Source organism: Ammodytes marinus (genome assembly GCF_949987685.1).
Source record: "Ammodytes marinus genome assembly, chromosome: 4".
Lineage (NCBI taxonomy): Eukaryota > Metazoa > Chordata > Actinopteri > Uranoscopiformes > Ammodytidae > Ammodytes > Ammodytes marinus.
In genome coordinates, this window is record NC_137233.1 from 21,492,198 (window position 1) to 21,503,092 (window position 10,895).

Here is a 10,895-nt window from a genome sequence, read left to right on the forward strand (position 1 = left end):
CAGTGATTCTATTTTGTCCAAAGATGATTTTTTGTAAACAAAAAGAAATGTGATTGTTTGACCATTTCTTGACTTAACATACAGTATGTACCACACATCTCTCTCAAGGTTTTGTAATCTGACACACTTATCTGGTCTATAATAATCAGAAATATGTGGTTGAATCTGTTCTCTGTCATTTGAACTCACTCATGGCGCTGTTTCTTATTTCTTTTTTCATCATATTCCATTGTCCAGCTTTCACGCTCCTTTGCTAACGTCCAGGCAGTGATTGTGATATTACAATGTTATTCCCCCTTTCTTTAGATCTGTTTTTATCTTTTTTTATTTCCATCCTCTGTGAGTTCTAGGATTCTGTTGACAGACCTGAACAATGTAATAGCTCTCTGTAAAGTCACTGAATGATTTCATTGGCTCTTCATCCCTTATTCTTTTCCCCCAAAAGGATTGTTTTCTTTCTCTTTTTTCTTTCTTTTTTGTTGAAAGCTATATCAAAGCATTCTACTATAGGCCTAGTGTTATTTAATATGTAAATGGTATTGATGCTATAGGCCTACATAAAATAAAATATGGGTTTTGATGTAATTTTTCTGAAATCATTTGTGTGATTGTATTTGTGCGTTATTTTCTGTATTTTTAGTGCTCAGTCCTTGCTCTGTTGCTGAATGTCAAGTGTTCAAGCTCCGGTTTTCTCCATCCAACTCTGAAAGAGTATAAATTATTAACTGCTTAAGACCGTGATTCATGGGGTCGCTCAGGTATTTTTGACATGACTGAATAACAACCATTCTCCAGGCATTGTATAGCCTACTGTCATTGCCTCAAACCCATCAGTGCTGCTGCTACGACAACTTGACTTTTCCTTTCATAGCCTATTCCCTGCAATCCATCTAATAATAATCAGTCAATTTGTAGCCTAGGCAACACAGCACATGATGTCAGCACAAACCTTTTTTTGGTTGATAAGAATATTGATATGATCATAACTGGCCATGATTGCAGCCGTGCAGCCTGCTCGACCGAGACAATGACAAACACATGAAAGTAAAAAAAGAAAAAAGGTTTCTGAAATAGAACCAGCAGGGGGCATCAGTGTTCTATATATATATCTATGGCAACAGGTACCCCGTGTCTTGATTGCTATGGTTACTAGACGCCTCACAAACGGAAGCGATTGAGTTTTTACAAAATAAGCATAAACCCTTATGTCATACGGGAATTTAGCCTACTACAAGTTGCTGTTGTATGGTGTTAACAGCTATTTCTTTCAGCAGCAGCAGTCGTCAGACGTTTTTAGTAAAACAAGCTCTAAAGGTGGTGATGCTTTTTTTCTCCCTCACCAAATAGCGCTTTTATTTTAAAGTAAAAATTGCTTCTATTCCGGTTGTATCGTGTCTAATGTAACTAGCTTGATAACCCACTACCACAAAACGGCAGGAAGAAAGCACACAAGAGAAGCACAGCAATGTCTGCGGCTTCACCTGAAGAACTTGAATTAATTGAGAAACACGAGGAAATGTGAGTGTGTCTTATTTAACGTGAACGTCTAGTAGGCTATTGCTCAAGTTTGGTCAATGGAGTCAATAAATCGGCCATGAAGTTTAGACTGACTATCCTGCCCACACGGTTAGCTAGTCAGTGTAGCCTACAAATTATTAGCCTACTTGCAAAGATAACGGCTGTTAATCTAGTTCAAGAATATTTATTTAGGCTACATGCTACAGCACTCTTATCGATACATTTCCGTTTGACAGGCCGAACTCCTCCCTAGCCTAAAGCCCCTGCGCATTGATATCCATAGGCCATATACAAAACTAGTCCCTGGCCTGAACACACTCATCATGACCTTTTAAATCTATGATCATGACAAATTCCGTCTTTTGAGTCGAAGACAAATCTATTCAGATAAACGTATCTTCGTTTTGTCGATATGCTAACTTAACATGGAAAGTTGTAGTCACGCGAGCTCTGTAAATCCAAAATATGTGCAGTAGGCTAAGGCCATTTAGACTGCCTCATTTAGGTAGTATCACATTTATATTTGTAACAAATCACAACATCACGTCTGTGACACATTCCAAAACGCTACATCGCCTGTAACAATGTAAGGAAATAGGCCTATACAACTCACATGAACACATTCATATTATTCCCAACATCTTTCTTTCTTACTCTTTTCCATTTGTCTCACCTGAGGCATTGAGATAGACTGCCCAGTCACATCCATAGTTCACTCAACTCTCTATTCAATACAACCCATGCTATGTCCATATCCAGTATTTATGTCCAAGGTTTATCATCGTTATCCACCCCAATATTATGGCGATCATCTTTGGAGATTGTTTTATCTCCCAGCCCTAGTTCACCACCACACAGTTGCTCACAATGTTTGATACAAAATGAGATAAGGCCTTCAGATAAAACTTTGAGTGAAAACTATTCTATTGATGTTTGATGTCTCCCCTCAGTCTGGGCCAGAGAGCAGAGCTGCTGGAGCAGATGGAGCGCCGCAGACAGCAACTGGACATCCAGAGGAAGAGACAGGGGGAGGAGAGTGAGGCTGCTACACACAGGAACAACACACTCATGCAGGTATGAAGGGCCTCTGCATGCATACACTCAACAACAGCTCTAAAAAGGGGACCTATTCTGCTTTTCCATCTTTTCTAAACCTATACTGTATATGTGGGATAGTCATGTTAAACAATGCCAAAGCACCAAACAATGAGGTACAGGTCAATGTGTGGAGGTGAGACCTGCAGGCTGTGTTGGTTTGGCTCTGCAGCGCGAGAGAGACACTCTCCCTGAACATCTCCAGAGTTTACTGTGCATAGACTTAAATAAGTTAAGTTATCTTTATTAGTCAATTTGCACAACAATTCCTCCCAACAGTGCTGCCTTGAAGGCTCCGTTGGGAGGACAAACACCAACAAAAATGCAATCTTTTGATGTGAACAATGTAAAGCCAGGAGTAAATCCACTTATGTTGTTAAAAACATGGTTGCTGGTTTAATCAGTGCGTTGATAACCTGCCAAAGTAAGCTGGTTCCACATTTTAAGGGTCATTTAAAGTAAAAAAAATGTAAACCTAAATCAATGGATTCATTGCTCTATGTTATTACAGGATTTACAGAAGCTGGAGCATTGTCTCGGAAGAAGACAGCTGCCACGCCCAAATCTCCTGGCTCTGGAGGTAACAATTCATTGGCACACATCTGATTTATATGATAAGGAAGGGAAATGCTCTGAGTTAACATGCTGTTTTGCCCTCTTAAATGCAGTTAGAGATTTAGATCATTAATGTTTCACTCGTGGCAATACTCGGTACTTGGTTTGGAATGGTTTTCTTTTCAAAATAAAGTTCCATGTGCAAAGATATTTCTTTATAGATCTCCTTATAAGAGAGTATACTTAATCAACACTGACAGAGTGTAAGCATGCATTTAACTGATAATTAATACATCAGTAATATAGGAAAAGCCTTCCTCCTCCATCACCACCACTACTTAAAGCTTCTTCAGCTACCTAAAACAGAACATAGTTTATACCATGGTTTTGGTGAATACTCTATTCTGATTGTCCACTTTTTTTTTAAATGTGCCGCTGATTAAACAGATTAAACAGTGTTGACACCTGATTCATAAATCCGAAAATAAATCTAGTCTGCCTATGTCTGAACTATTTCTGTTATCCTGCCGTGCAATATCCTCTGAACACCACATGATGGCGCTCGTAACACACAAGCTGCAATAATGATAAGATTAGGGGGAAAAAGTGGATAAACTAAAGGTCCTTTCGCTTTTAAATGTTTTATTTCTATTAATTCGCTTTTCAAATGTGTATTATGTATTTTAATCTTGCCCCTGTAAAGCACTTTGAATGGCCTTGTGTCTGAATTGTGCTATATAAATAAACTTGCCTTGCCTTGCTAAACTGCAATGGTTATCTCATGAAAATGTGACTAAGCCCCATTTTAATTTTAAAAAAGGTTAGTAACTGAGGTAATATGTGTTTATGACCCCTTGAATGTAGAATTCCTCTATGTTTTTTATGTTAGTCTTTATACTTCACTACACTATAGAGGTACATTTGTACCTGTAACTCCACTACAATTATTTGATACATTTAGTTTGTTGTTACTTTACAATTTCAAAGGTTCACACAAAACATATGAAGAGCTTATAACATTTAAAATATATATATATTTAAATTAATCTACCCAAAAATTCATGCGGCTGAAACTTTGGTGGATTTGTATGCTTAGTTTGGATTTCTAATTTTGCAAGGTCAATTATATTTGTATTATTTTACACTTAGCTATCTATCTATCCATCATTCTATCTATCCAGCCATCTATCTATCTATCTATCTATCTATCTATCTATCTATCTATCTATCTATCTATCTATCTATCTATCTATCTATCAATCTATCTATCTATCTATCTATCTATCTTTTTACTCAAATACAGGATGGAAATACTTTTTCCACCACTGCCTCTAACAGTGCGGTTTCCATTGTTTGACTGTTGTAGACGCGATACTGGGCGTCTGTGGAAGAGTCTCTCCCAGCCTGGGAGCACTTCCTCATGGGTAAAGGACCACACCCTACTGATGGAGCAGCCAGGGCAAACACACACCAGGCCAGGCCGGCAACACCCAGAGGCCTGCCTCCTCGCCCTAAACCCAGGACCATAGCTCCATAGCTCATGCTATTACTGTAGCCTCAAATATATCTCTATTGGTCACATGACCACAACAGGACTGCTGCTTCCAAAGGCCCATTGACCCTCTGCAGCAGGGCTGTAAACAGGTCACAGGCTTTGGTGAACAGACATGGCTGTCAGGGAAGTGGAATGGATTCAGTTCTACCAACATTTAAAGGAATAGTTCAAAATTTTTAATTTTGAGCTTTTTGCCTCACTCTCTGGCTCAAGAAAAGACGACAGAAACCGTTCCTGTAACTGTGCTTGCATTTTTTTAAATATAGAAATGGGCAAAGGTTGCTCCTCCAGGTTAGCTTAGCTCAAGCACTGGTATTCAAGGGGAGCAGGTCAAAAGATAAACTTTACAACTTTTGAATTGACCAAACAGCACGCTGATTTCAACACTTAAAATCTCGGACCACATGTAGTAGAACATCTGGGTATTTCTAAGCATACTAAATCTGACCACAAGAATGGGGACATTCCTGCATCTTTTTTCTTCCTTACTAAATAGCAGAGAGCATGGGGATTGTAACGCAGGGTGTCAGTCTTTATGTTTACAATGTTGTGTCACACCCACTAGAGGGAGCCAGTGTCATAGAGGAATGTCCCATGTCTGGTGAAGACCCACATTCTCTAGACACACCTCTAGAACAGCTTTAACCTACTGTGTCCACACACAGTTGGGATTCTGCTGAACTAGTAGCCTGTTAATCGGATTGAATTAATGTTTTCATTGTATTTTTGAATTTCTGTTAAAAAAAAGTAAGACGTGAGCATAGACCCAGCGCTCTGCAACCAGGCCCTTCCAACAGGACTGTGTGTAGAACCTCATTACTTTTCAACTATCATGCTCCACTCAAAGACTGCTTTTGGAGAGTTGTCTTTTTTTCTCAATTTGTTACACTGATACACTGAAAATTGTTGCCAATAAAAAGTTTGATTTTATTGTGTTGAAATTAAATATATATTTATATCTATAGAAGGTTATGTATTTCTGAATAAGTATATAAATCAACACCTTGAAATGAATATCATTTGCTTTAAAAAAACAAATTGCAAAATGAGCCATGCATGCGAGGAACATGAGAGGAGCAGCACACCAATTTATAGTAAATGCAAAAAAAAAAAAAAAACCTTCTCCGTCACTTCCAGGCTTTATGCCCTCCATCCCTCCATCCCTCTGCTTAAAGCCCCTGATAGTGGGCTGCTGCTGATCAGACCTCTCTCCATGTCTATGGATCAGTGCTGCGCTGGACTGACGCGGAGTGGCGGCTTGACAGACCCAATCATCCGGAGACAGTCGGTGGGTTGAAGTGGCCGGTGGTTTGGCAGCTGCCCCTGCTCCTCAGCTGGGGCCCCAGCACACTGCAGCAGCCAGCAGGCCCTCAGGCTTACACTAGAGAGAGCCAGAGAGAGAGAGAGAGTACCCACCACTGACTGACTGACTGACCCAGGCTGGGCTCATAGGGGATGGGTGCTGGGCTAGTGAACAGGGAGGGGGGGGGGGGGGGGGAAGGGGGGGAGTGTTGTGAGGTCAAGGCCGAGGATTCAAGAAGAAAAGGTGGGGGTGGTGGAAATTAGTTCATTGTTTTCCCAGTCGTGTGTGACAGGATCAAGGATGCGATGTAGCAAATTATCTAAAAGGCTTTTGGAGAACCATGATCTGGAGCCCTTCCAAATGACTAGGCCTGCATTATGTATTCTAATGGCCCATGCAATCCCCCCAGGGTATATTACAACTTTACTACTACTACTACTGGAGCCAGTCGCCATCGCTCTCTCAGTGACCAGACTTATAGTTCCATCTTTCCCAGTAATGTGTGTCTGTAAGGGTGGCACTTTTTGGGGATGACGGGTGGGTGTCCATTGCTGCAATACAATATATACGAATAGTGACAACCATGACCCCTCACACAGCAGTTCTGCAGCCGTATATACCAGTATGCAGCTCAGTCCGGCTGTGTTGAGAGAGCCAACCGCAGATAATTGGCTGAAGGACACAGAGCCATGGTGCAAATGGTTAAGTGTGAACTCCAGTTGATTGGATAATGGGTAAATTGCACGCTGCATTTCATTGAGTGAATACGCTGCTGGTGTAGCAGGGGGCAAAGAGAAGAAGAAGGGGAGGGGAGGAAAAGAATGAAGGAAGGGAAAATATTTTGGCGTGCTGTGTTTTTTTTTCAACAGCCTGTTTGTTCACACTCCTCTCGAGTCGGTTGGGTTTGTTTGGGTTTTTTCTCGAGTCTGGAGAGATCACAGATTCGGATCAACTGTCTGTGGATGCGGATTTAAATTGCAAATGTATTCATTTTTATTATTGAAAGAGTTATGATTTTCATTATCAGTCAGTGAGTGTGTGTGTATTTGTGTCTGTGTGATTTCAGAGCATCGTGTGTGTGTGTGTGTGTGTGTGTGTGTGTGTGTCTGAGGCTTCCCTCTCTGACCCTGTGTGTGTGTGTCCAGGGTCTCTCTTGCTTTGATCCCTGGCATGTCACCTCCACTTAACAGGCTGAGCTGCCAGCTCTTTGTCCCTATCCTTCATCAGAGGGCTGGACTGTTGTCATGTTGTCTCACATTAAATGCAAGGCTTTGATTCTGTACACTAAGAGGAAGCAACACTGGCCTTAAGGTAGCCCGGTCCCGGCTCCCCTATTACCACTACACACACGCACATAGTGGAACATTTTGAACAGACCCTCACTGACATCACATACAAGATTCAAGATGGTTTGATTTGTCATATGCACAACAATTACAGCAGCAACTCAGTGCAATATAGAAGAGGGGAAAAAAGTACAGTATAATATAAGCACACACTTTAAGAGAGCACCTGAGATAGAAATAAACACAAACGTAGTGCACGGACACAGTGCAAATAAACCAAGTGTAGAGATATGGTGCACCATATAAATATAAAGTAGAATGCAAAATGGAATTGAATTAAATATAATGACAAAATACTCCACACATTAACATTAAGCTCCTTCTAACAAAGAGAGATTTTTTATATATTTCAAATTGTCTACACTTAAACTGATGATGTGAAAATCTCTTCTTAGATATACTTGAGCTTCTTAGATTACTGCTTTTAGAAGGAGCCCAGTGTGTGTGTGTGTGTGGGGGGGGGGGCTGGGTTGTGCTTGCTGAATTCCACTTCAGTCACTGTATCGATTTGTGCTTGTAACGGATCGCCTGGTAAAGTCACAATGAGTGGTGCTATTCATATTGACAGAGGGATTAAGTGTGTAAGCAGAATGGAACACAGATGAATTGTTTGTTTGTGTTTGTGAACTTGCGCCTTTTTTGTTGTTGTATATTGATTGTGCCTGGGCACATGGGTCCACACACAGCACCAGCATGTCATGTTACAGACTTAATGAAGTCCTTTATCAATGCTCTAACCAGTTAACTATCACACACGCACCAGCAGTCAAAGCAAACCCCTTCAATTGGTTTGGTGCTTAAGAAAAAGCACACAGTGATCTCTGTGTCTGTCTGGGCCTTTCTGCTGCAGTGCACACAGAGAGAGTAACATCTTCTCACACGTGTGCTTTTGGTCACACTCACTTCATTCCCACCTTAAAGGGATATTTCAGTATTTTTGAAGTGGTGTTGTATGAGGTACTTAGGCATAGTTAGTGTGTTACCTTATGGAGAAGGCGGTCAGCACAGTCATGTTAAGGAGTTTGGGCTGTAGAAGAAGTCAGCCTTGTGCTGCTACAGAGGGGGCCAGCAGACTTTTTCGCCACATCTATAAATGCTAACATCAAAAATCCATATCCATATAATAGTACACTAAATTTAGGATTTTTCCACGGCTGATTTGCGGACTGATACGCTACACAGCACTGGCAGACAGCCATTTATTTGGGCACTTTTTTCAAGCGTATTTTGGCCATTTATTACTATGCCAACTCGCATCGTACAACTTATACTATCATAGTATATGTATTATTAGTAAAGTTAAGTATAGTTTAAAAAAAATCAGATGTGGGGATATACAGAAAATGATGATTCTATCCAACCTTAGTGTGACAGATACAGTATGCAGTAAAGTGGGCTGTAACCTGGCTCAGTGATCCAGGATAAACAGTGTCAAAGACATTCTCAATCCCTGGGTTTTACAAGACAACTACAGCAGGAGCTGGTGCTCAGTAGAAGGAAGGTTTCTCAACAAAGTGCCATTCACATAGATACAAACATTACGGATCAAGAGTTGAAGAAATGGGCTCAGAGGGTAACTGATGCTATGACACCTTTGTCACTGCACTAACGGAAGGTTTTTAAAAAATACAACTTGAGTCAATTTCCTCAGTGCCCCCTTAATGTTCAGCCGTTTTCAATGTGCTACGAGGAACTTTCAGTGTGTGTTAATTCTTGCACCCCCTTCGGACAAAAGCAGTAGCGTTTTTACCATGCCAGCTGTTGTTCCTGGGTGAGGCATTAAGAAAAACGATATAAAAAATAGCATTGCTTTCACTGATGGTCTCGTCTGCTGTAACATGGAATCTATGATCATCAGAGGACAGTTGGACTGTTTCAAAAATGTTTCAAAGTCCTCGTAGCTACTTTAAGGAAAGCATGACAATGTGTTGTAACTGTCATTTATTTTACAATGAAGTGTAGTGAGTGGAGCTTGTCATATAGCAGGATGTAGAGTTTGGTCCAGTGGGAGAATGTTTGGCTGTGTGAGCCAGAGTGGCTGGTCATTAGCAGGCCTATAGGGGGTCCCAGCAGCACGGCCAGGTCAGGTCAAAGGATTAGCTTTAGCACCGGACATCCCCAAACGCACTGATCCTCCCTCACAATCACACACTGCTTTTAATGCCACTAGAAAAGAGCTGAGTGCGCTCACAACGCTGTGGGAGAAAATGGCTCACCATGGCTTTGCATGAAGCAGAGGATCAAATTAATTTGCTTGTAATCAGCTGGACAAAGAGGTACATATTTGAATTGATTAGACAAGTTGTGTGTGTGTGTGTGTTTTTTTCAAGTGTTTTTTAACTGATAAATGGGACAATATGTCTGTTTTCATTTTTGATGCGACGTCCAGCACACACTAAAAATCTATCACCCAATTGTGTTTCTTAATCCTGAATGGCTGTCATCATCAATCTAAGACCTGGTGAATATCGCAGACGTATGTTAACACTGCCAACCAAAACACAACTACAGTACATCTGATGTTTTTTGTGTATCTGTTTACATGTTTAATTTCTGTGTTAATACCATATAAACAAACACACAATTGACTCATCTATATATATATATATACGTAGTCCGATACATTTCACCTTTTAAAGCATATAGGGTCTAATGTCCAAAGCTGGACAGAGAGTAGAGTGATAACAGTTAGTGATGAGAGCTCCCTCCCCACTCAGTTCCCAGCAGCCCACAGACCCACATAAAGAGCCTTCTCTCCCGGCCCCGCGCGGCGTGCCCTTGACATGCCAACAGGCGGGTAAGGCCCATCCCAGGGACAAGCTGCTGTCTTTAAGAACATTCTAATGAGCTTTTTGGTGGAGAAAGGCATCAGGGTTGACTCTGTAAAAGAATCTAAATGAGGTGCCAGTGAATGGCGTGGCGGTTCAATTTTAATCTGTGTGTTGTGCTGCATGGGCTGCTCTTCTGGAGTGGCTCATTTCCATGCATCATATACCTATAGGACACATTCAGGGCTTTTCAGGTTAAAGCAGGGTCAATGGCAGCGTTTTATTCAGTAAACATGATGTCAAACTTGCTTTTTTTTAAAGAAATAAATGTATTTTTAAAACCTAACATATCAACATTTTCTTAATGCAATTGTTGGGGTCGTTGTCCATCCTTTCAAAAGGCTTGTCATTTAAAGCAGGACTAGAGGCAGACAGTGAGGAGAAGCTCCTGCTCATTAACCCCTCACTACTTTACAATGGCTCCTGCAGGCTCATTGTGTTAAAGGGCCAGTGCTCCTAACGAGGGGGGAGGAGCAGGGGCAGGCCAAGACGCATATGTCCCCTGAGCACAGGTCTGTCTCAACATTCATTTTGTCATCGGCCCAAAAACAAGCCAATACAAAAAATATTTATATATATGTTTTTCATTTCATTTTCATGTCAGCAAATCTGGAGAATGCTTGTTGTCAAAATCCATTTTTTCTCAGAATGAGTGAATATCTCCTCACGATACCTGACCGTAATGTCTGTGTGTG

The 10,895-nt window shown here is 41.0% G+C and overlaps 1 protein-coding gene across 1 annotated transcript; it reads left to right on the plus strand.

Annotated features, from left to right (window-relative positions):
* The first annotated feature begins 1,412 nt into the window (after positions 1-1,412).
* Positions 1,413-5,553, plus strand: cep15 (centrosomal protein 15). The gene is made up of 4 exons (XM_080025661.1): positions 1,413-1,518; positions 2,469-2,592; positions 3,125-3,193; positions 4,535-5,553. Exons 1-4 carry the CDS (start codon positions 1,466-1,468, stop codon positions 4,703-4,705), a joined length of 417 nt encoding a protein of 138 aa, XP_079881787.1. The 5' UTR covers positions 1,413-1,465; the 3' UTR covers positions 4,706-5,553.
* The last annotated feature ends 5,342 nt before the right edge of the window (positions 5,554-10,895 follow it).